Genomic DNA, 27,879 nt, shown 5'->3' with positions numbered 1-27,879 from the left:
GCATTGCGTCATCACGCCGCGCGGCCGCGGAGCGCCGAGCCCGGGCGACCACGGTGACGGCTCCGGAGCCTGCGGGTGGGGGCGGCGGCGGCGCCTGGGCTCCTCCTGAGCCGCCTGCTGGCCCCGCGCCCCTCGGGGTCCCCGCGGGCGGGGGACGGGCCCGGCGAGCCCGCGTGGCTGGAGCCGAGGTGAGTCGGCGCGGCTGTGCCCCACCCCCCCGCCCGGCCGTCCTCTCCCCCGGGGTGGGACGCGCGGGCGCCGGCGGCGGAGGGAGGCCTGCGGCCGGGTTCCTCCCCTTCTCCGCCTGGGCGCCTCCCCCGGACCTTCCGTGGAGCCCCTGCCGGATGTTAGGGTGAGGGTGACCGGCGAGGCCGGGGCGCGAGGGGCGGGAACCGCAGCAGGAAGCCTGCCCTGCGCCCCGGTGACCGCGGTGGGACGCCCAAGCCGTGGACCCCGGGCCCGGCCGAGCCCAGGAGCCTGCCCAGGTGCGTGCCCTGGTGCCTGCCCAGGTGCGTGCCCAGGTGCCTGCCCTGGTTCCTGCCCAGGAGCCTGCCCAGGTGCCTCCCCAGGAGCCTGCCCTGGTGCCTGCCCACGAGCCTGCCCTGGTGCCTGCCCACGAGCCTGCCCAGGTGAGCTTTCCCGCAATCGGGCGTCCGTGCAGGCTCCTGTCCCATCTCCGGGGCCACGAGTAAGTAGGCTCCAGGACAGTCTCTTCGGAAACTGCCACAGGCTTCGGTGGATCAGCTCTTACCCTGCGACATGGATGTTGCAGGCTGTCGGGGAGGCCATGCAGGGCGCTCGTGGGATGCTGTGCTGACATAGGGTTAGGGGAGGGGAGCACTCAGGACCTTGTGTGTGCTACTCCGAAATGATGGGTGCGAGTCGTGGACCCGTGAAGATCATACTCTGATTTTTTTTTTCTTGGATTATTTCAGAAAGTTTTAGATTCCGGATGAGACTCTCTTAATAACCATCCCATTTTATTCCCCCAGAAATTGTTCCTTGAAACAAAAAAAAAAAAAAGTGTCACTAAAAGCCTGTCAACAAAGTAAAAAGTACATTGGTGTTTTTTTTTTTAATATATGTTACTGAGTTTATTTAATTGATGCATACAAGTGAACTTTGCAAGCGACTGGGTATGGCAGTAAAATTAGTAATGGAGTTTTAATAAGTTTCTGTCCTAGTAGTTAGGCTCTTAGTTTCAGTATAGGAGAATTCCTACCGCACGTTTACTAGTAACATATTGGGGGAAGGCCCTTCCGCAGAAAAGCTTCGAGAACTTAATCACGTGAAAGTCCATAGGTAAGCTTGCAGTGTCTCCATTATTCAGCGTATCATTTTAAGAAGAAATCCAGGTATATTTGGAAGTTATAATTTTGCATACTTCTTTCGAAAAAAAGTACACTTTCACTGACTCTGGCCTTTATCGCTCTAAGTCAAACAATTTTTCTTTTCTTGCATTTGATTTCTAAGTAATAACTCCTGTGGTAGGAAAAAATATATAAAACAAGGCTATTTTCTAAATACTTGTCTACTTAATCTACTCAAGGATATTAAATAATAGTGATAATCACACCTTTAGGAAATTTTGGGGTTTTTAAAAATATTTTATTTATTCATGAAAGACACAGAGAGAGGGGGGAGCAAAGAGACACAAGCAGAGGGAGAAGCAGGCATGCAGGAGCCCGAGTGGGACTCAATCCCAGGTCTCCAGGATCAGGCCCTGGGCTGAAGTTGGCGCTAAACCACTGAGCCACCCGGGCTGCCCAAGTTTTATGTTTTCATTTTATCATTTGACATGACAGCATTGTGAAGCTATGCAAGATATGTGTGGTTTCTATTTACAATAGTTGAGTGTTGATCGTAATAAATGTCAAGTGTTAGGGGCGCTCCATATTAGAATTCAGAGGAAGAGGTTGTGTTTACTTGGGATAGTTAGTGGCTGGATTGTTGCGAGAAGACCAGTAATAGGCGTACCCTCTACTTGCATTTGGGTCTGAGGAAGCGTCCTTAATTATGTAGCTTAATTGTGTGGAATATGTTTAGTTCTCCTAGTCCTTCAAGCGAGCTCTGGGTTTTTTCCTCTTGTACTTGCAGAATCCAAGGACCCCTTTCATTCTTTCTCCATATTGCTTGATGGGAGGCATTATGGCCCCCAAAGACATAATGACAAATACTCATGCTAAATCCATCCTCAATTCAATGAACTCTCTCCGGAAGAGCAATACCCTCTGCGATGTGACTTTGAGAGTAGAGCAGAAAGACTTCCCCGCACATCGAATTGTGCTAGCTGCCTGTAGTGATTACTTCTGCGCCATGTTCACTAGTGAGGTAAGTGGTAAGTTACCAGCTCGCAAATGGAACTCACACTTGTAACCTTATAGTTGTCTCATTTCACTGAATGAAATAGTAGAAATTTGATGTAGTAGTGAATTCCTATGGTATATGGTGGGTTAGTGGGCGGAGTCTGGTCCAAATCTGCCTTTTGACTGTGTCTTATTTTCCCCATCTCTAAGTCAAGGGTGATAGCAGTATGCGATCACACACGGTTATTGTGACAGTTCTTTGAGAAAACCACATCTGAAGTATTTAGAACAGTGTCTGGCATGTGGTAAAACACAAACGTCAGCTACTAGATTTTACTTATTTCTAAAAATTGTTTTGCTGTTTTTTTTTTCTCCTTCTAAAATCAAATATTTTTAAGTGAATACTAGGGGGATAAAGGGAAGGGGAGGAGAGAAGATGCAGTCCTCATCCAACTCCACCGAACAGTAGATGAAGAAAATCAACATTTGTTCTACCCATGTAGATTTCAGATGGGAGGAGGACTTAATGACTTCATGACTGTGTAGGCGTGTGAAGTACAACTTGGAAAAAGATGCTGACTATGGAGTATAAGCAGTTAAAGGGAATAAAGAAAAGGTTGACAAGATAAAAGGTTGTGCTTATAGGTATTAAAGACTGTGGGGTGTCTGGGTGGTGACTCTGTGGGTTAGGTGTCTGCCTTCTGCTCAGGTCTTGATTCTGGGCTCCTCCTCCACGGGGTCTCTGCTGCCCTCTCCTCCCCCCAGCACCCGAGTATTTGTGCTCCCTCCCTCCGTGTGTGTGTCTCAAATAAATAAATGAAGTCTTGAAAGGCTTTAGGGGCTCCCGAGTGGCTCAGTCAGTTAAGCATCCAGCTCTTGGTTCCGGCTCAGGTTGTGATCTCAGGATCCTGGGATTAAGCCCCTCCTCCCCTCTGGCTCCCCTTCAGCTCCCTACTCACCACGGAGTCTGAAGATTCTCTCCCTCTGCCCTGCTCCACAAATAAATAAATACATCTTTTTAAAAAAAGATTGGTTTAGTAATTGACAGAGCACTGTAGAGTGAGGCTGTTGAATATATTGTGAAGTACTGTTAGAAAGCCAAACAGCAGAGAACACTGCACTTTTCTATTTTTTCAAAATCTCAAGTCTGATTTTTAAATTTTAAGTCAATTATCTTGAATTTTTGTTAAAGATTTATTTTAGAGAGAGAGACCACACAAGAGCAGAGGGAGAGACAGAGGCAGAGGAAGAAGGGAAACAGACTGCTGAGCATGGAGCCCGTCACAGGGCTCGATCTCAGGACCCTGAGGTCATAACCTGAGCCCAAATCAAGAGTCAGGAGTTGGATGCTTAACCAACAAGGGTCCCTTGTCTTGAATTTTTTAAGCTTGAGTGAGAATACACCAGTGTGTATTATATCATGTACATATACTTATATATATGCCTAAAATATCACATTACGTTAATGTAATTTAAAAAAAAATTTTAAGAGAGCACACAAAAGTGGGGGGTGGTTAGGAAGGGTGGGTGGGGAGGGGACAGAGGGAAGGAGAGAGAGAATTTTAAGCAGGCTCCATGCCCAGCAGGGAGCCTGACACAAGGCTCAGTCTCTCAACCCTGAGATCTTGACCTGATCTGAAATCAAGAAGAGTCCAAGGCTTAACTGACTGAGCCACCCAGGAGCCTTTTTACAAATCTTGTTACAAATCTTGTTAACCACCAGTGTTTTCTTTAGTTAATCTCATCTCCTTAGTGAAGATGTTGCTGTTGGATCTGAATAGGAGAGGTGGTAACATAAAAATGACAATAACTTCTTTTTATGGGCCAGGTACTGTGTTAAGTGACTGCTGTATTTCTTTCATGCTAGGATTAGATGTTACCATTTCATTTTACAAAAGAAGAAACAAGGGCTCAGATATTAAATGACTTGCCTAAGGTCACATGGCTTATAAATGGTAGAGATGGGGTTTATTCCTAAATTTTCTGACTCTAAACCCAAACAATATATGCCATATTTGAAAAGCTACGAATATATGCCATATTGCTTCATACAAATCTTACTTGCCTTATAGAAATTTTGACTTCTTTGCTTCCTCAGCCTCTGATATGTGGATTTTTATATTCTATAATTTCAAAGAAAAAATAGTTTATGATGCTCTGAGCCAATGCTCGGTCACATGGCTGGTAGAAAAAAACATGGAAACCTGACAGATATTCCAGCTAATTCAGGCTAATTTTAAAATGCTCTTGTGTAATACATCATCACACATCCCTGTCCCATATTGTGCTCCAGAAGGAATATCTGCCCAAGAGCATCAGAAGGACTTGGCATTTAACTGGGTAAGGAAGGTTCTCTCAGCAGCTGCTGAGCATGAAGTACTAATGGATCAGGACTGCTGACTACTAATTATATGTTGTGCATACTGTTCTTTGTCAGCTTGAGGAAAATTAGTCTGTCTTTACTCTCTCTGCACGTTGAAATCTGGAGTTCTATAAAAGAATTCCTTTTTCTCATCAGTGATTATTTTATAGTCTTTCTTTAAAAACTGGTATTAGGCAAGAAAATACCAGATGGTTTTGTCTTTTATTTTTAGGAGCAGTTGATTTAAAGGAGAGGGTTCAGAGACCTGGGTCTTAGGCTCAATTCTCTTAGCTGAACTCTGTGAATCCTGGCAACCATTTAACTTCACTGGGTTGATCTTTAAAATAAAGTAGTTGAACTAGATGGTTTCATTGTTCCCCCCTAGTCCTGAAATGCTCCTCAAATGTGGTCCAACTGAAAGATCATTTGAGTGAAGCAAGAGGGACCTCTGAGTTTTATCTGTCTCTTACTAGTTAAGAGAGCTTGCTTAAGTCACGTAACTTCTTTGAACCTTAGGTCGTTTATGTCTTAAGTGTGAATAATATCAGAACTCTAAGTCCTTATCAGGTTGCCATGAGAATTGGGTGAAATGATAGTAAATAAGTAAATAAGATAGTAAATAACTCTCAGAAAAATTATAAAGCAGATGTAAATGTAAAATACTATAAATTGCTCTGAATTAATAGTGAAATATTTTCATATTTAAGTTATTTGAGAATGGTTTATTGAATAAGAAATTTCTGGAATAAATGTACTTACATATTTTTGTTTGTAAATATTTTTTATTATGTGCAATGCTAATAAAATTTTAGTTTTTCCAAAATAATATACTAGTGACATTTTTAATGTCAGGGATTGATTTTGTTAATGGCTTTGGTAGAGAACACTTTTTGATTATTATTTTGGGTTGATGGAGGAATCAAAGATGATAAAGACATTTAGTTCAGAATTAAAGTACACTGGAGTTTTGTAATTTGAATTTCTAATTAAGGTTAATATGTAATAAAATTTTCATAAGGTTATCGATTTTCAGATAGCTTCCTGTCCTATAAAACTGAAGATTTCCACCCTTATTCAAACAATTTTCTATGATTATCTGGCATCTTCGATATTCATAACTCCAAGAGTATATTCTAGACTAAACATGCCACTAACAATAGAGTCAATAGAGTCAATCCAATATTTTGAGAAAGTATCAAACAAGTTCCTTATATTCAGACAGTGTCACAGTAGAAGGGCCCCTTAAGATGAGCTGCATCTTCTGTCATTACCAAATGTAGTCTAAAGACAAATAGAACAATACTGAGTAGTTTTAGAGAGTCTGGAGCTGTAAGCCACAGGGTCCTCTACAAGCATGAAACTTTATTGAAATTTTGTGTTTTATCTTAAAAGCTCCTGGACACTGATAGTATTTCGTGGAACTTTTGCATTCTATTCTGTAAAAGCTCTAGGCTTGTTTTATTATGAAGGCAGCATTTTAAATTATTCACTGGCAAAATTGATATTCCACAGTGTCACCTCGTCGTGTGCTCTTGGGTTGCATACAGCTGCCCCCAGTTTGAAAAGCTACCAGATACATGGCATACTTGCTTTCTACAAATCCAACAAATTAGACCATAACTTATTAAAGCTGTGTATTCAATTAATGTCCCTTCAAGCTCTTAGATATGAGATTCGGCCTTTCTTTTGTGGGATCATAACCACCATTATTTCACACCCTTTGAATTTTCAGCTTTCAGAGAAGGGGAAACCTTATGTTGATATTCAAGGTTTAACTGCTTCTACCATGGAAATTCTGTTGGACTTCGTGTACACTGAAACAGTACATGTGACAGTGGAGAATGTACAAGAACTGCTCCCTGCAGCCTGTCTGCTCCAGCTGAAAGGTACGGATGCTAACATTGCTGACCTGCCAAGGCAGCCTTGGAGATGTTTAAAAATAACGATATGAACTTAATTATGGACGTTATGGAGACAGACTGTGGGTGCTCACGTTTACTGCCTGTGGCACAGAAGATCAGATTTCAGTCATAATATAAAAGAACGTCTCCACATACGAATATTTGGCTCTTTAGAAGAGAGCATTTACATCTTTTCCATTTTTTAAAAAATAGAAGAGGGAATGCTAACCACATTTTCTTACATATATGTACACAAGAACTCTGCAAGGAAACACAGAAAACTGATACTATTCACGGCCTTCATGAAAGGGAACTAGAGGGCCAGGTGGGTAGGGAGGGTGGGGAGATTATTCACAGCAAACCCTTTTGTACTTTTAATTTTTGAATCATGTAAATTATCTATTGAAAATTTAAGTGGACACATAAAAATGAAAGTACATAATGTTTTTACAGGGCTAGACATTCCTGTTCCCAGTCCATCTTTCTTGCACTAATATTTCTGCGATTTTCAGTTTTTCTAAACACGTGGTTGAAAATTTTCTTTTTTTAATACGTAATTGAAAACTTAGGTTTGTACTTTGAACTTTCCAATTAGAGAAATAAAAGATTGGTGTTAGTATCTCTAACTTTTCCTTCATAGGAGTCTTTCAGTAAGTTTGCATATAGAGTAAACTTAGGTACATTATATCAAATTATGATTGGTTTTATAAAAGCTTGATTCCCAAGAGTTGTATGGGCATTTTGGATTAATTGTGCCAGTGTCCATAGAAACAATTTGTCTTACCATACTTATTTTAAAGCTGAATCAGACACAGTTATAAAGGCCTTGCTTGAGGGTCACATAGCGCAGGAGACAGAAATTGCATTTGAATTCCTTAAGCGTAAAATTTCTAACCTGATCATTCAGTATTGAACCAGGATTCCTCTGTTACCATGAAGAGAAGGGGTTTCGATCCAAGAATGTAGACCAGTTCACACCTGGTCAAGTATCCTGAAGTGTTCATTGTCTGTGTTTGTCCTAGGTGTGAAGCAAGCCTGCTGTGAGTTCTTAGAAAGTCAGTTGGACCCCTCTAATTGCCTGGGTATCAGGGATTTTGCTGAAACTCACAATTGTGTTGACCTGATGCAAGCTGCTGAGGTTTTTAGCCAGAAGCATTTTCCTGAAGTGGTACAGCATGAAGAATTCATTCTTCTGAGTCAAGGAGAGGTGGAAAAGCTAATCAAGTGTGATGAAATTCAGGTACAAATTTGGCTTGGTATTAGGGTTTCTTCAAGACTGGGCCATTACAGAACTTGGAAAAAGCAAGGTGGAATTACTGTGCTTCTATAGCAGGGCATCTGAAGTATCAATATTGGCGGGCAGCCCCGGTGGTGCAACGGTTTAGTGCCGTCCGCAGCCCAGGGCGTGATCCTGGAGACCTGGGATCAAGTCCCACGTCAGGCTCTCTGCATGGAGCCTGCTTCTCCCTCTGCCTGTGTCTCTGCCTCTCTCTGTGTGTCTCTATGAATAAATAAAAAATAAAAAATCTTTAAAAAAAAAGTATCAATATTGATATATATCAATATTCACTCAGAGCCCCTGAAAGTATATGCCAAATTTATTTGCACTTTTATGGGAGGGAGTTAGCCACCTTCCTCAATATATGATCCCAGTGGTGAAGAGTCACTATTAAAGAGAGTAGAATAAGATATTGGAAGGAAAGTAGAGTTCTGTCGAACACTTCTCTATTACCCATTCACTCATTTTACAAACGTTGAGAATACTATACAGCAGTAGATAATCTCAAACTCTATGTGCCAGATGCTATGGATCCAAAAGTGAGTAAAATGCAGTTCTCGTTTTCAGTAATTCAGTGTAGTGGTAGAGACAGATAAAAAGACAAAACTTAGAGAGTCTAATGAGAATAATGAACTTATTCAAAGTGAAGAAATTAGAAGAAGAATTAAACCTTCCAAGTTAAAATTAGAGCAAAAAGGAAGTGAAAATAGGTTGGCAATCATAAGCAGGCAGCAGATTCTAAGTGCCTAATGAGGGTATGAGGGGGTGGGAAGAAGGGACATGTGAACTAGGCCTGGAAGGAGTCATGTTTCACCGAGCAGAATAGAAACCACCTGTGGGTGGGCAACGGTTCAGGGATGTACCCCAGCAAGAAAGATCTTTGTCAGTCCTGACGCTAAGTCATAGTGCCAATAGTTCAGCAGAGTTTTTATTGCATAGAGGTGTGTAGTTTGGCTAACAGTTGGAGTGAGAAGTCCATTATAGAGCTATAGAGGTCTTTGAAGCTCAAGGCATTAATCTCTAGTGATCAGATTCTCTAGTTAGTAGCTCCTAGAAAATGCCTAGCAGAGCCAAGTGATAGGAAAGAAGTCCATCTGTAAGGTTTTGTTTCCTCCAGTCAGGAGAAATACAATTCTCTAGGAACGCCAAGAGTTCATTGGTTTTCCTCTCATTCTCCTTTGAATTAGTGGATTCCCAGAAGTTAGTGGCACTTCAGTTGAAACAAGAGATATATTGAAAAGAATCAAAGTCTGATAAATAGTCAAAGTGTTATAGAAGGAATTTGCTAAAAAAAATCCTACAATATACTTCCATAAACCAAATGATAACCTATTTTGTTAAAACTAGGATTCTCATGTAATATAATAAAGAGTCTTAATATTTTTTATCAAATTTTAGCCAACTTTTTCTTTTTTTGCTTTCCCTACTTTTTTTTTTTTTTTTTTTTTTTAAATTTTATTTATCCATGAGAGAGGCAGAGACCCAGGTGGAGGGGGAAGCAAGCTCCCTGTGGGGAGCCTGATATGGGACTCAGTCCCAAGACCCTGAAGTCGCACCCTGAACCAAAGGCAGATGCTCAACCACTGAGCCACCCAGGTGCCCCCGCCCCCCACTGACTTTTCTTTTCTTTCTTTTTTTTTTTTTTTTTTAAGATTTGATCCATTTATTCCTGAGAGACACAGAGAGAGAGAGAGGCAGGGACACAGGCAGAGAGGGAAGCAGGCTCCATGCAGGGAGCCTGATGCGGGACTCGATCCCGGGTCTCCAGGATCACGCCCTGGGCGGAAGGCAGAGGCTCAACCGCTGAGCCACCCAGGTGTCCCCCTACTGACTTTTCTGAGGGAAAATTGGTTAAGGCACACTGGTGACATTGTTTCCAGCTAATGAGGAATCATTTTCCAATTTGACATGGTGTCATATTAGTCCAGAGAAACTGCTGTTACAAATGTTACTGAGCCAAATATTTGCTAAAGTTTTGTTCTCACTCTTGCTATGGCAGGACATTGTGTCCATGCACTGAAATTTCACGTATAGACAAATGGCACATTCTTCTGACTTGGAAAACTGATAACTTGCTAGGATATCTTGATTCGTCTTGATTTATCCATACATTAGAAAATAATAGTGAATAGAATGAGCACTAAAGACTTGGAAGTTCACTGCACATAATAACAAAAGAGATAAACTTACTAAACATTTACTGTTGGTTCCTTTATTTAATTTTTACTGGGCACTTACTGTGTGTCCAGAACAGTTCCAGGTGCCAGCAATCTGACTGTGGCCAAAGCAGATAAAAATCCCTATACCCTGGACTTTCCTTTCAATGGGTACCATTCGTGGAATATCACATCTTATGTAGTTCTCAGAACTGTCTCTGTTTTTCAGAGGCAGAAACTGAGGCTTCAAAGGTACCCACCATACTAGAGCCAGTGAGTGGTAGAGCTAGGCCTCCTATCCGGGCAGTCTGGCTCTGGACTGAGAAACTATGAGCAGATTGCCTAGTTACTTTCTAATTGACCAAATCAGCAAGCAGTTACAGCAATCACTTATTTTAGAACTATATAGACTTTGGAATAAAATTAAATGGAGAGCAGGAAGAGCAAAAGACTAACATTTTTGTTCAGAAACTAAGGCGAAAAGAGTTTGAGAACTCTTTTATATAATCTTTTTTCAGCATCTGTCAGGACTGTTTTTTTGTTTATGTTTTTGTTTTCTGGAAAGACAGCAAATGGCACTTTTTTTTCCATGTACCAGTCAGAAAGAGGAACCAGACATATTACTTCCCAACTAATACTTCCTCTAATTGTATAAAACGATAGTACTTAACCCAATGGGAAACAGTATAATGTACTAGTGAAAACAGCATGGTCTTTAGAATCAGGCTGGGGTTTATTTTGGCTGTGTGACATGTGTTAACCTAACCACTGATCTTCAGTTTCCTTTTCTGTAGATAATAGTCATGCTTCGTGCATACGGCCATTCTGATCATTAAATACAAGTATCCGTGCCTGATACATAAAATAGTTCTCTGTGAAATCTATTATTAGGAAATTTTTCTTCGCAGTGAGGCATTGATGCAGGGGTGTTTTCCTCCTAATTTAGCTATTTCTCTGCAATTCTAGTTTATTCTGTTTTCAGTAAGATCAAGGATCTCTGTTCATGATTGAAAAACAACATCATAAGTTGATATATCTAATTTAACCTAGAATATGTCAGAGCTAGCATGTAGCTGTTTATGACTATTAGCTTGTCATTCTTGTCTTTAAAAATTTTTGGGGGGGGATCCCTGGGTGGCACAGCGGTTTAGGGCCTGCCTTTGGCCCAGGGCGCGATCCTGGAGACCCGGGATCGAATCCCACGTCGGGCTCCCAGTGCATGGAGCCTGCTTCTCCCTCTGCCTATGTCTCTGCTTCTCTCTCTCTATCTCTCTCTGTGTAACTATCATAAATAAATAAAAATTAAAAAAAAAAAAACTTAAAAAAAATTAAAAATTTTTTTTTTTTTTTTTTTTTAGTTGTGGACAGCCTTCTGCACACTCCTCTGCATCTAATCCATCAGTAGGCTGGTCAGTTTGACCTCTCATAAATTCAGTGCATAAATTTCTGTCACCACTGCCATAGTCTAAGCACCCACCACCTTTTGCCTAATGTGCTAGAGGAGGCTCTAACTGATGTCCCAGCCCTTGGCCTTCCACACTGTTCTGCCCACAGTAGTCAGGGTAATCTTTACAGACCTCAGTATGCTCAGATCACAAGCTTGGGTGAAACCTCTTAGTGGGTTTCCCATTGCTGTTAGAGCGAACTCCAGTCTTCTAATGCTCTCTCTGAGCTGGCCCTCGGTCACCTCTCCAGCTCAATCTTTTACCATTCTTCTCTGCCTCATTCACTCTGCCCCACCAGCCTTCTGTCATTTCTCACACGGTCAGTTCGTTTCTGCTCTAGGACAGTGCTATCCAGTAAAACATCATGCGAAGATGGAGAGGATCAATAGTTGTGCTGTCTGGTTTGCTAATCACGAGCCACATGTGACTGTTGAGCACTTGAAATGTGACTAATGGGACTGAGAAGCTGAGTTTTTATTTAATTGTAATCAATGTAAATATAAATAGCCATACATGGCTAATGGCTGTCGTATTGGACAGTACGGCGCTAGGGTTTTTGCTTGTGTTCTTCTGTTTGCCTTGGAGTACTCTCTTACTCTTCCTGGCTCACTGCTACTCATCCATCAGATTGAAATCTGTTTCTTCTGCAGGGAGGCCTTTTCTGACCCATCAGTCTAAATTAGGAAATCTCATGTTGTCTGTCTGTCTCTCTTTTTTTTTTTAAGATTTTATTATTTATTCATGAGACACACAGAGAGGCAGAGACACAGGCAGAGGGAGAAGCAGGCTCTATGCAGGGAGCCTGATGCAGGACTCGATCCTGGGACCCCGGGGTCACGCCCTGAGCCCAAGGCAGGTGCTAAACTGCTGAGCCACTCAGGGATCCCATCATGTTGTCTGTCTCATAGCCCCTGTACTTTTCCTGCATGGTATTTAATGACATTGGGATTGTTCATTTTACTGTTATCTCCCCATGTAAAAGCAAAGTTCATGTCTAATTTGTTACCGATGTAAAACCAGCTTCCAGCATTGTGCCTGGCACTTAGTAGATGTTTGGTAAATCCAGTGAAGGAACATTCTGAAATATTTTCTCTATTTTTAGTTCTTGGGAAAAGTTCACAGAGTGATGTCTTAATCTAGGCACTGTCATGTTCTGAAAGGTATCTCAAAACAGATACGCTCCCCAGGTGATTAATTACATATATCATCTCAAAGCCCAGCGCCTGCCAACTGGTAATTGTTCAGATACGAACTGACGATTCTTTGGAAACTGCAGTGCTATAGCATAATGATGTGAGAAGTTCCTGCCTTACAGGCTTGATGGAGGAGTTGGGGAGCAATTCTGGAGGTCACTAGACTACACTTAACATAAGTTGTTTTCAAGAGCCGATTTTGGAGGTGCCTGGCTGGTTCAGTCAGTAGAGCGTGCAGGTCTTGGTCTCAGGGTCGTGAGTTCATGGCCCACATTGAGCACTAAACATACTTTAAAAAAAATAAAGCCAGTTTTGAATAGGGCAACAGATTCCTCCTCCCCCTGTAAAGTCTCAAAAACGACCAGAAAAAATATTTAGGAATGGAAAAACCTCTGAAGTCAAAGCCGACTGGTGACTGATGGTTTATTTGGCGCTGTCTCAGATTCTTTACCCCATTCGACTGCAGCTCTTTTGTTGGTCTTAGTTGTGTCAGACAAGAATGGTTTCCCAAGAGCTTAGCTATCTGGAAGAGAAGAAATGATGGTGGTAGGGAATAGGGAACAGGAAGGAGACAGGCACCAATAAGGCACCATTACTTTCTGAGATTGTGAGATAATTGGAAAAGCAGAGTTCCATGAGGTGTAATTATACATTTATAGGTAGATTCGGAAGAGCCCGTCTTTGAAGCAGTCATCAACTGGGTGAAGCATGCCAAGAAGGAGCGTGAAGAATCCTTGCCTGACCTGCTACAGTATGTCCGGATGCCCCTGCTGACCCCCAGGTACATCACGGATGTGATAGATGCTGAGGTAAGACCTGCAAAACACATAGGATCCAAAACCTTGAATATCTCTTGCAGCTTAGTATTGTGTACTCAGGCCTCCCAGTTAGCCTATCTAGGAATGCCGGAGACGGTGGTTGCGAGGTCGTCTCCCCACAATTGCATGGCAAGTCAGCCTTCTGGAAATGGAAATCTATGGTTTAATTTTCTGTTTTCTTGTCTTTTTGTTTTATATATTCTTATGTGTTTTACATAAGCAACATCAGATGATAACGTCCCCTTCATCAAACATAAGTTGTTCCAAACTACTCTAAAAAAGATGCTTTATCAAGTCTCTGTTTTTGACCTCTCGTGAAACCAACACAAAAGTAGTTTAATGGATTTTAATATCAATTTGGGTTATACTGTGTTTTTTTTTTTATACTGTGTTTTTTTAATAAAAGTGTTTCTCTAGCCCAAGTTCTTGGTGTGTGCTGTGTTTTCATAATGTTTACCATATATATCACCGATTGACCTAGACCAAACAAGTACTGCTGTTTAACATACAGGTGAAGCCCAGGTCAGTGAATGCATTCCTTCTGGCCCAGCCCCAGACCTCTTGGGGACTTAACTACATATATAGTTTTCCAGGTCACATTAGAAAAATTGCAGGCTGGTTAGTGCCATGTGTCAAACTCTTCTCATATTTGTAATTTCTTTCTAGCAACTCCTGTAGCCATCATGTCTATTTCTTTATATAGTGATCCATAGCTCAGACTCTCGAGTCAGACTCAGGACTGAAATCCCAGATTGACCACTCGTCCTGCCCTGAGGGAGCCCGGCCTCACTCCCCTTCTCTCTCTGAGCTCCTCTACAGCTCCTCACTGGCTGAGCCCAGCCAGAACCCAGAGGGCCTGGGGACCACATGACCTACTTCATGTAGGCCAATCTCCTAAACCAGCAAGCAGAGTGGAGAAGGATGCAGAGTGAATCTAGGAATGTGAAGAGCTGCCCATTACAGAGCGCCGTCAGGTGGAGACAGAGGCATTGTGACGGTGCTATGAACCTTGGGGAAATTATTTCAGATAAGATTTACTATTTCTTATCATCCCAGGAATTAACAGAAGCCTTTTGGTTGTCCCTTAAAATTTTTATTAACTATTACGCACTTAAGTTTGTGTAATCACTGGAAGGATATACAAACAAACAAATAAAAGTAGTTAATGCCTAGTGCTGAGGTGGATAGGGAATATTCCTCAGGATTTCTTTTTATGTCATTTGATTTTTGAACCATGTAATGATATATTGTCTATTAAAATTTTTTAGTTTAATTTGTGGAGACTACATAATTGCTAGCAGCCCTTCTGGAACCACAGAGCTTTAGAAACTGGTTTTCTCTACCAAGAAGTTATTTCTTATATGTGCCATTTATATTCATATTCAAGATGTGGCCCCTGTGGCTCATTCTACCATCTGCTGTGTTTCAGCCTTTCATCCGCTGTAGTCTGCAGTGCAGGGATCTAGTTGATGAAGCAAAGAAGTTTCATCTGAGGCCTGAACTGCGAAGTCAGATGCAGGGACCCAGAACAAGGGCTCGTCTAGGTAAGCTGGCATCTTGGCAGAAGGAGGGGATATTTTTCAACTCCCCCTTGCCAGGTGGCATGATGTAGTTAAAAAGAACATTCAGGAAGAAATACAAAGACCTGTTTCGGACCTGTTTTTAATCTTTTAGTAATGGCGTCCTCTTGGACAAGTCACTTCACCACTCTGAGCTCTCCTATAAACTAAGGATACCTTCCCTATGTATTTGACATACCTGGAGGATTAAATGGAATAGAGTGTGTAAAAGCACTTTCTAAATTGTCGAGTATTATGCAGCATGAGTTATAATTTTATTTCACTATTTTTGGAGTCCTGTGAATTAGAAATTATTTCAAATGCCAAGTTGTATTTCGCCATTCTGGAATAAAACGAGGAAGAAAAAGCAGCAGGACAGTATAAAGTACAGGGGTGTTGGTAGTGACGTACAAGAGTTCAGAGCCTGGACTCTGGAGCCAGACTGTGTGGGTGCCGATCCCAGCTGACTACTTGGCACGTATATTAGCTTTGGCAGGAAATCTCACCTCTCTGTGCTTCAGTTGCCTCCTCTCTAAAGTGGGATCATAGTTTTACCTCAAAGGTGGTTATGAAGAGTTAAATGAAGTGATTTATGTAAAAGGCTTGGGCTAGTTCTTGGCACCCGACAAGTGCTGTATACATTAGCTGTTATCTTAGCAAAGAGACTTAGGTTCAAATCACAGCTCCACCAGTGACTGGTTGTTTGACCTTGGGTAAGGTATCAATTTATCTGAGCCTGTGCTTCTGCCTGGAAAATGAGGATACTAATGTCTTATTTCCCTGGATGTTTGTGGAGATTAAATGCCTGACATTGAAGCTGACGGGTAGTAAGTACTCAGATATTACCTCGCTTCTGTTTCCTATCCTCCCTATTCCACTATTGTAGGTTATAAATGATCTATGGGGTGGTGTTTTGTTTTTGGTATTGTCTATTTTTTCTCTTACCTAACTGTGGACTCGTGTATATGAGGGTGTTAATTGATAATTAAGCTGTTCACTGATAGTTTGAAGTAGAATGATTCGTGGGCAGCCCCGGTGGCTCAGCGGTTTAGCGCCACCTTCAGTCCAGGGCGTCATCCTGGAGACCTGGGATTGAGTCCCACGTCGGGCTCCCTGTATGGAGCCTGCTTCTCCCTCTGCCTGTGCCTCTGCCTCTCTCTCTCTTTCCTCTCTGTGTATTCTCATGAATAAATAAATGAGCTCTTAAAAAAAAAATAAAGAATGATGATTCATCCCCTGATTTGTTTTAATTGTATAAGTACCATATGTCAGTGTATGTCAGTATGGAAATGTTAGAAATACAGAGAAGATCTTGAGAGATTCGAATGTGATTCTACATGCCCTTAGGGTATTGAGGTTATTTTTCTGAAGTTCCGGAAAACAAATTCTGAAGCTGTCTCCAGCTAGATTCTTTTTTTTTTTTTTTTTAAAGATTTTTCTTTATTGAGACACAGAGAGGCAGAGACACGGGCAGAGGGAGGAGAAGCAGGCTCCCTGCGCGGAGCCCGATACAGAACTCGATCCCAGGACCCCAGGGTCACTCCCTGAGCTGAAGGCAGATGCTGAACCACTGAGCCACCAGGTGTCCTTTCAACTAGATTCTTTTATTAGCATCTCCTTGTCAGTGTCTTAGAAATAAATTGTTCCTACTATCATGTTCTCTACTCATCTCCCTTCATAGCAATTGCTAAACCAGCTACCAGGATAATGACTCTTCTGCATACAGCATAAAGAAATTAAATTTACAGCTACATAAAGATGGCATTCCAAATAATGGGTGGGGATTTTGTCTTAGTTATTTACTTCTTACCCATAACTTTCTCACAGAGAATACAGTGGATATTGCCATTTCTAATTTGTCACAATCTCCTTTTCTGAGCTAAAGAGCAATACATGTGGAAATGTCGTCTCTGAAGCCTGTGATGTTAGCAGTCCTGCAGTCGTATCTACTATAGTCCTCTGACTGCATACCACAGCTTGCACACATTCCTATCTCCCCTCCCCAAATAATGACAAGGGTGCTGTCAAGATGCCTTGGCTTTACTAATGTGCTTTTTCATACTGTTTTTGTCAGGCGTTTTAGACATACTCTCCTCATTCTAAAGACAAAATCTAATTTATCAAGTCCCATCCCCTGCCCCCTCCTCCCCCACCCCATTCATTGGCAAAGAACAAACAGGTTTCCTTTTTTTTTTTTTTTTTAAATATTTTATTTATTTATTCGACAGAGAGAGAGGGGCACAGGCAGAGGGAGAAGCAGGCCCCATGCAGGGAGCCTGACGTGGGACTTGATCCCGGGTCTCCAGGATCACACCCTGGGCTGAAGGCGACGCCAAACCGCTGAGCCACCCAGGGATCCCAAACAGGTTTCCTTCTACTCAGTCCTTTCTCTAGCTCTTTTCATGTTAGTTTGAGTAGTAGTCCCCAACTTAGGGTCTGAAGACATTGAAACACTTAGAAGTTAGAGGAAGACTTAATGAGGCACAGAACCATAGAAGAACTCACAAAGGATAAGGTCAGTGAGTTTGACTAAATAAAAATCATGCACAACATTATAAGACAAATTAGGAAAGTAGATTTGTTACATCGACAGCAGAATCAAGCTCATTTATACATAAAGAGCTCATAACAAAAATACATGAGAGAAACACTAAAGAGTGTACTGGGATGCCTGGGGGGCTCAGGGGTTGAGCATCTGCCTTCGGCTCAGGAAGTGACCCCGGGGTCCCGGGATCGAGTCCCACATCAGGCTCCCTGGAGGAAGCCTGCTTCTCCCTCTGCTGTGTCTCTGCCTCTCTGGGTCTCTCATGAATAAATAAATAAAACCTTTAAAAAAAAAAAAAAAGAAAGAAAAGAAAAGAACTGGAATTTCAAATTCAAGCATACTTATCACAGGGTTATATGTGATTGTTTATAATCTCAAATTACAATAACATCTGAAATGCCTAAGAATAGTACAATTATGTATCAAAAGATTTTATTAATATCTTGGGAAAACTAAATATAAACAGCTGGAAGTGGGGCGCTTGCTGGCTCGGTTGGTGAAGCATGCAACTCTTCATCTCAGGGTTGTGAGTTCAAACCCCACATTGGTTGTGGGTGTAGAGATTACTTTAAAAACATAAAATCATAAAAATAAAAACAGGATATAACTAATATGGTCCCATTTATGTTTATAAATATTTAGAAACAAGCCTGAAAAGGAATAATCTCTTACATTTTGGTGTGTCTTCATATTGTGGAATTATGGATAAACATTTTTCATAATATTTGTCTATATCTTCTAAATTCTTTTAGCAGTGAGAATGTAGTTTATGTATGTTTTATAATCATAAGAAATATAACTTCTAAATCTTTTTAACCAGGGAGTAATAGTAAGTAAGGATGACAATTACATTAATCTTCAAGTTATGTTTTATATTTTCTAAAATAAAATGGCTTTCGTGCTAGAAAGAGCTACACAGACTAAAAAAAGACATCAGAATTGATTAAAATGATGTTCATGGTGAAATCACTGGTGCTCTCATACTTCTCAAAAGTTCTGTTGGCATTTACACGTAACTCCAGCAGCAATGGGGAAGTTAGTTAGATGCAGCTTGGTAGATAATCTTTTTTTTTTAAGATTTTATTTATTCTTGGGGGGGGGGGGTGGGCAGAGACACAGGCAGAAGGAGAAGCAGGCTCCATGCAGGGATCCCGACGCGGGACACGATCCCGGGTCTCCAGGATCATGCCCTGGGCTGAAGGCAGTGCTAAACTGCTGAGCCACCCGGGATGCCCAGTAGTCTTTTAAAACACAAGATCTAGGGACCCCTGGATGGCTCAACGGTTAAGCGCCTGCCTTCGGCCCAGGGTGTGATCCTGGAGTCCCAGGATCAAGTCCCACATCGTGCTCCCTACATGGAGCCTGCTTCTCCCTCTGCCTGTGTCTCTGCCTCTCTCTCTCTCCTTCTATGTCTTTCATGAATAAATAAATAAAAATCTTAAAAAAAAAAAAAAAGATCTAGGGAAAATAATGAAAAGAGTCCTTCATGGCAAAGAAGTTTAGGAACCAATGGTTTAGGGCCCCAGGCATTTAGAACCATAAAATCCCTGGGAGATTCACACTGACACCTCTGTCCACGTTGCACTATAGACATATGACCAGAATGTTTACTGAGAAACTTTGAACTAAGAACAAGTGCTGTTATTTCTCTGGGTTTTGTGACCTAATCTAAATATTTCTTAATCTGTTTCTATGTCTCCATCCTTCATAAGCTGCCTGAGTGAAACCATATTATCAAGAAAGAGTGGATTTTTTCTAGGTTTTTTTTTTTTTTTTTTTTTTTTTTTTGCTGTTGTCATTTTTCATTTCTGGGAATTACATAAAGCAGCAAGAATTACAGCTGGAAACAGTGGACATTTTTTTAAATGTGCAAAACATAGAAAATACCTCTCAACTGTGGAGTATTTTCATTCTCTTAGCCATACAGATATCATTGACTAGCATCACTTTTTTTATTATTATTTTTTTATTTTTTTTTATTATTTATTTATGATAGTCACACACACACACAGAGAGAGGCAGAGACATAGGCAGAGGGAGAAGCAGGCTCCATGCACCGGGAGCCCGACGTAGGACTCGATCCCAGGTCTCCAGGATCGCGCCCTGGGCCAAAGGCAGGCGCTAAACCACTGCGCCACCCAGGGATCCCCACTTTTTTTTTTTTTTAGAGAGTTTTATTTTTTTATTTTTTAGTGGTGAGGAGGGGCAGGAGAGAAAGAATCCTAAGCATGCTCCACACATATCATGGAGCCTGACAGAGGGCTCCATCTCAGGACCCTGAGACCATGACGTGAGCCAAAATCAAGAGTTGGACACTTAACCAACTGAACCATCTAGGCGCCCCCTGGCATCCTAATTTATCTATAAAGGGAAATGTGTGTGGATAGAAGGACTGTTTGTATCTTCTCTATTCAAGTCAAAGGGAGAAAAGAGGTGCCGTAAGAAAGGGGAAAATAAGAGAATGATGCTTCCAAGGAAGAAATAAATACTTTGTGGTCCTGGCCTCTCCTAGGTTGAAGGAATTTTATGCACAAATAAGCTTAAATGAAAGGATCCTTTGTTCAAATGCTTTACTTTTCTAAAAGAAACTGACTGCTGAGACCTACTTACTGGCTCACCTTGGAAAAGGGTTCATTTACTTTATTTGGCAAGTACACAAGAGAGATGCCCTCTTTAATGAGGTTAAACTTCAGGGTTTATTTGTGGGTTATTAAGATAAATTTTAAATATATACAGAAACAGAAAAACAGATTCCCCATACCCATCACCCCATTTCAACAATTATCAATGCATGGCCTATTTTGAAGCAAATCTCAGGATGTAATTCCATCCATATATATTACGCTTTCAAGTGTATTTTTGAAAGATATTGCTTTATAAAAATATATCTAAAATGCTATTTAGATTTATTAAAAATATATCTAAAATGCCTCACTCTTCAGAGGAAACCCACAAGCAGTTCTATATTTTCATCAGATATCAATTACTTGTTCATATTTCCCCAGTTTCTGTTTGAACACTTAAGTTGCCCCAGTCATCATGATCCAGACAGAGAAGGTCCACATGTTGCATTGAGTTCCTATCTCTCTTCAGTCTCTTTTAATCCATGGGTTTTTCCCTCCTACTTTGGTATTTCCTTGCAATTTATATGTTGAAGAAACCAGGCTGTTTGACTTGTAGAATTTCCCACATTCTGGATTTTGCTGATTGCATTCATGCAGTGTCATTTAGTATGTTCTTCTGTCCCTGTATTGTCTATAAACTGTATAAACTGGTGATTAGACTAGAGGCTTGGTAAATTTTAAGATTCAGGTTAATTTTTTATCAAAAATACTACATAGGTGATGGTGGTGTACTTCCTATTTGAGCTAAGATTCTACTATAAAGTAGTTTCTTTGCTTTTCCCTAATGATTATAGTAGCCATTGATGATAATTGTCAGGGCCATTTACTTCATTAGGGATGTATCTGTGTTTTTGTCCGTTTATAGGTACTCCATTTGCTCTTTCAAGTTCAGTCACTTTTAAGATCGCCTTGGTCTCCAAAATGCCCTCCTAGAGGGGATCCCTGGGTGGCTCAGCGGTTTGGCGCCTGCCTTTGGCCCAGGTCACGGTCCTGGAGCCCCGGGATCGAGTCCCACGTCGGGCTCCCCGCAGGGAGCCTGCTTCTCCCTCTGCCTGTGTCTCTGCCCCTCTCTCTCTCGCTCTCTCTCTCTCTCTCTCTGTGTCTATCATGAATAAACAAATAATTTTTTTAAAAAAAGCCCTCCTAGTAATTGAATTGTACGAAATGCTCCATTCTCTCCATGAGCTCTAGTAGAGCACATGTACAGAAGATCTTCTCAAAAGACTTTGCTCTTTGAAAAAGGGCAAAAGAGAATTATTTTATCATGAGAAGGCCTTATGGGAGAGGGGAAAATATAAAGGTAATCAAAATACCTACTTTGGAAAAATAGTAGAGAAAAAGACTCTATTTAAAAGACTGCTGTTATGATTACCTGGCAGTTGTGATGACTTGGCAGGGAACATGGTCATAAAGTTGGCTAAATTGGAAAAATTCTTGGAAAGAGATTTTTTAAAATCTATTACTTGGTTTCTTAAACTATAACTTCCAACTTCCTTGAGACAAGGTTAGAATATTCTTTCCCCATTACAAAACACTCCCATTTTGGGGACGCCTGGGTGGCTCAGTGGTTGTGTGTCTGCCTTCAGCTCAGGGCATGATCCCAGAGTCCCAGGCTTGAGTCCCACATCGGGCTCCCCACAGGGAGCCTGCTTCTCCCTCTGCCTGTGTCTCTGCCCCTCTCTGTGTGTGTCTCATGAATAAATAAATAAAATCTTAAAAAAAAAAAAAAACTCCCATTTTTAGTTTTACAGGCTGAGAAGATAAGGGAGCTCCTTTAGCCCCCTACCTGCACTGAGAAACTCACTTATATCAACTAGAGTCCTCTAGATAGGTTGGAATGGTATGATGTGTTGTTCAAGTTTGCCTTCTGGAGTTTTATGTTGTCCTGAAATTTTAATTTCAGAGATCCAAGTCCTCAAGAGCTAGAGCCTCATTAAAAATAAAATATCCTGTTAGGCAGCCTTATGATGACTGTCCTATTTTAGATTCCTTCTCTGGGCCACATAAAATCCTACAACAATTTCTCCTTATGTTTCACCTCAGACGGTGAAGTAACCTATGTATCTTCTCCTTTGTCCTCAGGAGCCAATGAGGTGCTTCTAGTGGTTGGGGGCTTCGGAAGCCAGCAATCTCCCATTGACGTGGTAGAGAAATATGACCCCAAGACGCAGGAGTGGAGCTTTTTGCCAGTAAGTAATGGTGGAACTAGTCATGGGGAAAGAATTTAAATGTCCTGAGTCCCTGACTCTAGATCTTAAGTAACCCAACCCTAAAAATAGCAAAGCCTAGTAACAGCATGATGGTCCTTATAACAGTGTCATGCATGCACATGGTAGGTTCTAAATCAATCAGTCGTTATTGACCTTTTAGATAGAAGATCAGACTTCAGAAATATCAAAGGCCCTGTGTCACATTAAACTTACCTGGCCCACCACTATTTGGGCACCTCCCTGAGCTATCTGTGTAACTCCCAGCTTGCTCTGTTAAACTGCACTCAGTGCCAAGTTATTTTAAATTGACCTACTGTTCATTTGAAGTCTAAAGTTTGTATCTTTCTCCCTTCATATGTCTCTTTTTAGTGCTGGATGAACAATAATAATCTTGAGAAAACATGAACATCTCTTTTTATTTATTTTTTATTTTTTAAATGATTGATTTGAGAAAAGGATCCAGTAGGGGTGGGCAGAGGGAAAGGTAGAAGGAGAGAAGCATAATTCTCACTGAGCATGGAGCCCAACACGAGGCTCAGTCCCACAATCCTGAGATCATGGCCCGAGCTGAGATCAGATGCTCAATTGACTGAGCCACCCAGGCACCCCCAGAAAACATGGAAATCTTTTAACCTATCCTACTAACTTTTAGGACCCCAGGCCCTTTGATTAACAGTTTGGGGATACTTTTCTACTTTATAGAAAGATACTATATATTCCAGTTCTTTAGCCCTGGAATAGACAGTGGAATAGAAAGGAATCAGATACTGGATAATGGAAAGACACTAAACTTTTTGGAAGCCTTGGAAAGAGACACCTGTCCAGAAGGGTTACATCTTTAAAAGCATCACAACAAGCAAGAGGGTATTCATTCAGCAGGCAATTGGAGACCACTTGAGGGTGAACCACTGTCTCAGGAAGGGTTCGTGGTGACAAGTGAAGAAGGAGAGGGATGTAGATAAAAACGGGAAGGTCAGCAAAAGGTGGTAGGGTCTAAGACTTACATGACTGAAATGATTTGCACCTCTTCTCTCCTGAATCCATAGAGCATCACTCGTAAGAGACGTTATGTGGCCTCAGTGTCCCTACATGACCGGATCTATGTAATTGGTGGCTATGATGGCCGTTCCCGCCTCAGTTCAGTGGAATGTCTAGACTATACGGCAGATGAGGATGGGGTCTGGTATTCTGTTGCCCCTATGAACGTCCGACGAGGCCTTGCTGGAGCCACAACCCTAGGAGGTATGCTTGGTGTGCAGGGCACTATTTCCATTTTGTTGGGCCAGATCAGGGTTCATACCATTCCTGTTGTCTGGCAGGAGCATGAAATGTGGAGGATACTGGAAGGTTAAATATTTCTTTTTGCTTTTGGAAATATTGTTACCAAAGCTTTTCAGTATTAATGGATATTTCAACACCGATGACAGAGTTGGTAAATCAAGTTCCAGTGTGCTCAGTGGAGAATTGGTGCTAGTTATATTTTTGCAAACTCCAGCTGGTCTTTGAATGCTTTTGAGGATTCCATCTGACCCCATTCTTTTTACATGTCTTTTCTTTTTTTTATGATTTATTTATTTACTTGAGAGAGAGACAAGAGACAAAAAGACAGTGCATGAGCAGAGGGAGGGACAGAGAGAAAAGTAGACTCCCTGCTGAGCTCAGGGCTCAGTCCCAAGACGGGGATCCATGAGATCATGACCCGAGCCAAAGTCAAACATTTAACCGACTGAGCCACCCAGGCACCTCTCTGTGTTTTTGTTTTTTGTTTTTTTGTTTTGTTTTGTTTTTAAGATTTATTATTTGAGAGACAGTGTGAGCATGTGCTAGTGGGAATTGGGTGGGGAGGGCCAGAGGGAGAGGATCTCCAGCAGACTGCCTGCTGAGCACGAAGCCTGACATGGGGCCTGATCCCAGGATCCTCCCAAGATCATGACCTGAGCCAAAATCAAGAAGGACGCCCAGCCGAGGCACGTAGGCCCCCCCCCCCCCATCTTTTTAGGTGTCTTAACCGTGATGTCTTCCTTACCTATAAAACTTAATTGGCTTACCCAAGAAAAACACTTTGGTTTTGCTCCCAAACATTTGAAAGACTTGTGGGGAATTTGCAAAGAGAGGAGTCCTTAGAAATCTCTCATCCTCTAATAGTCTGTGATTCATTCATTCTGAGCAGATATGATCTATGTGTCTGGAGGCTTTGACGGAAGCAGGCGTCATACCAGTATGGAGCGGTATGACCCAAACATTGACCAATGGAGCATGTTGGGAGATATGCAGACAGCCCGGGAGGGTGCCGGGCTAGTTGTGGCCAGCGGAGTGATCTACTGCCTAGGTATTCCATCTGGGAGGGAGAGATGGGCGGGAACTACATGGGTGGCAACCTTTGGGTGGGGATCTCTTTTTATCAAGATGAAGTTCATAGACTTGTTTCAACTAAAATCCTAGTCTGTCATCCTATTTTTTCTGTTAGCTGGGATTCTTTTTCGTGGAAGCAGGAAACCGGGTACTGTCAGATTTCTCTTTGGATTATTGGAACTCTTAAGAACTAAAACTGAAAGAATTAGTTGAAACACTGAGAGAAAGACAGATTGGGAATGGACGTGAGGATTTCCCAATATTTCTGAATGGTCTGTACTTTGTTTTTCAGGAGGATATGATGGCTTGAATATCTTAAATTCTGTTGAGAAATATGATCCCCACACAGGACACTGGACTAATGTTACACCAATGGCCACCAAGCGCTCTGGTAAGCCCAGTCATACCTAAGGGAGAGGACAATAGACCGTGCTGACAAATCTTTGTATATGCAGTGGTGGCCCAAAGATACGGTATCAGCAAATCAGTTGTAGTTCTTTCTTCACTTACGCTTAGAGTAAATGAGGTTCCACATTCTCTCCTTTGCTTGTCTTTACATATAGTGAGAATAAAGACAACTAGATTATTCTAGGCCTGTCTGGCCTTTGTCCACACCCTCAGCTGCTGTAGAATTCAGCTAGCTTTCAGTGATCGTGTTTTGTTTTTAGAATTCTGATCCTGAGCTTAGTAGTGTTCACTTGCTATACCTTTTTTTTTCCCCCAGGTGCAGGTGTAGCCCTGCTAAATGACCATATTTATGTGGTGGGGGGATTTGATGGGACAGCCCACCTTTCTTCTGTTGAAGCATACAACATTCGCACCGATTCCTGGACAACTGTCACTAGTATGACCACTCCGCGATGTTATGTCGGGGCCACAGTGCTTCGAGGGAGACTTTATGCTATTGCAGGGTAAGGATTTGGAAGCCAGACCAGAGTCCTCAGGGATCGAGGACCACATGATCCAATCTGAATTTTTGGATCAAGACTGGCTTTGGGTTGGGGGAGACATCTCCAGTGGCCGCCTTTAATGTAGGACTGTATGGAAAGGATTAGAAAGTTCATTTTCTTCTTTTGCTTCTTCCCCATTCAGATATGATGGGAATTCCCTGCTGAGTAGCATTGAGTGCTATGACCCTATCATCGACAGCTGGGAAGTAGTGACATCCATGGGAACCCAGCGCTGTGATGCTGGGGTTTGTGTTCTTCGGGAGAAGTGACCATTGTTGGAGCGCCATCCAGAGCTAGTGACCAGTCCAAGGGACAGTTTACGGGAGAGTCAAGGATCCTTTCCAGAATATCTATTTCTCACTGTGTGCACAGGGTAATTACAAGCACCAGTGCAGTGATGATTGTACTTATTTAACACACACTCCACCTTACGCTGGTAGTTGTCCCTGAGGAGGGTGGGTAACAGACACTCAAGGGAAGACAGTGCATACTGAATGGATCTGAGAGGCCAGGTCACCTCTTCTGGTCTAGACAGCACTCTCATGTGCTCAGGAGAATCTCTGTATCTGTTGTGCCTCGTGTATTGCAGACACTTAAGAATCAGTGTGACCTACGGAATGTGGGCAGTATCCAGCGTAGATGATCGGAAGGATACCAACTTGAGGAAGCTGGGTAAAATCCAAGTCTTGTTTTCCAGGAAGATCTTTCCTAGTCTACAGTAGCTAGGGGCAGCAGTTCCATTCTGGAGGATAACAAAGGGGAGAGCCCCCTGTCCCACTTTGGGGGCTTGGAGAGAGTCCTGCCACTCCCTTCAGGGACAGGGTTGGTATATCAGAACCAGGTTTAGAGTAGGGACATCAGAAGAATTTGATGGAAGGTGAGTGAACTGAGAACACCACTAAAGTATAACCTGGAAGACTTAAGAGAGGGTGGTCATACTGAAGGATCTTTTTATTTCCCCATGGACTTTCTGAACCAGAATGGTGCGCGTCTTGGCACCAGAGACTGACAGAGTAAGAGTGAACGAGTGTCGGGATGGGCAGAGATGGAATGAACGTGGGAGTTCAGTATGCCTGGGAACAAACTAGAAGTACCTGTGATTTTACAATCGTCTTATTTCCTGCCAGGGCTCATCTACCCGTGGCATGGTTTGCCTTGAGTAGGTGAGACACTATCTCTCTGTGTTGAATCAAATACTACTACACTATTATACTTCATTACTATTTATTTGGGGTGGGGTGGGGGTGGCAGCAGCCAAAAAGTTCAGCTACCTGATTACTGCCCCATTCTTTTAAGGGCACCCTTCTGCTGAGAAGTGGTTTTTCTGCTGTGTTTGGTACAGTTCATCCTTTTCCTACTATAAGGCCCTCGCCTGTCCTTAGGGTGGATTTTATTTATCCCAGGACAGAATAATCAAGAACAACCAAAATCCTTTTGTTAGTTCCAGTACTTGCTATCGCCATTTCTGAGCCACCATTCAAGGCTCCCCCTGTGTTTTGGAGTGAAAGTCTTAGTTTTGTGGGTATTGTAAGTGTGGGGATGTGATAACCTAAAGAAGGATGCACTTTCCCTTTATTCTGAAATTCCATTTTTTTCTCTTTCCGAGTTGTATTGACCTCAAGAGTTCATTTCCTTTGTATTTTTTTAATAAAATATTAAAAATCAATGGTCTCAAATGCCTATAGGAGAGTTTGTGGCTAACCAGCATGGTCTTGCAGATACTGGGGGTGGGGTGGGGAGGGGGGAGCAGGCACAGTGATCAGCTGTATGTCTTCTCTCTCCTCCCTGTTACCCTGTGTGTTTGCCAACTAGCTCCACTATGTTTCTCTGACATGGGTAAGAGGTAGCTACCCCTTTACCCTTGCCAAGATTCTCATCAGTAAAGTATTTATATGAAATTGCATGTTTATTGACTCCTCTCACACCTGGAGTTTACTTGAAAACCAAACAGAATAAAGGGGAATCCATCTTGAGCTAATTTAGTACCCACTTGACTTTTAGGGTGTTAAGTCACTCCGGTCCTTTTTTTATTTGCTTAGATTTATGGCACGTGATATAAATAGCTATGGAGAAGGCCTGCAAAACTGCAAAAAATCCTGGTATTTCCAGAGCAAAGGAAAGAGGGAGCCAAAAAGGAAGTTATTTTCTCTAAAGAAGCCTGCCAACCTTTCTTCAGCAG

At 42.0% G+C, this 27,879-nt stretch overlaps 1 protein-coding gene across 2 annotated transcripts; it reads left to right on the top strand.

Moving 5' to 3' along the window:
- Window positions 1-30: 30 nt before the first annotated feature.
- On the top strand, window positions 31-27,366 carry KLHL12 (kelch like family member 12). 2 transcript variants are annotated; one of them, XM_072831478.1, is made up of 12 exons: window positions 31-188; window positions 2,098-2,331; window positions 6,401-6,554; window positions 7,592-7,809; window positions 13,302-13,451; window positions 14,890-15,004; window positions 22,271-22,377; window positions 23,445-23,640; window positions 24,569-24,727; window positions 25,043-25,141; window positions 25,475-25,661; window positions 25,843-27,366. In XM_072831478.1, exons 2-12 carry the CDS (start codon window positions 2,137-2,139, stop codon window positions 25,967-25,969), a joined length of 1,707 nt encoding a protein of 568 aa, XP_072687579.1. In that variant the 5' UTR covers window positions 31-188; window positions 2,098-2,136; the 3' UTR covers window positions 25,970-27,366. The 2 variants fall into 2 exon arrangements, with proteins under 2 accessions (XP_072687579.1, XP_072687580.1); XM_072831479.1 differs by lacking the exon at window positions 31-188 and adding an exon at window positions 512-629.
- The last annotated feature ends 513 nt before the right edge of the window (window positions 27,367-27,879 follow it).

The sequence above is a fragment of the Canis lupus genome, chromosome 6 (assembly GCF_048164855.1).
Source record: "Canis lupus baileyi chromosome 6, mCanLup2.hap1, whole genome shotgun sequence".
In the NCBI taxonomy this organism is placed as follows: Eukaryota; Metazoa; Chordata; class Mammalia; order Carnivora; family Canidae; genus Canis; species Canis lupus.
Note: the sequence above shows the minus strand (reverse complement) of the source record. Positions and strands in the feature narration are given on the sequence as shown.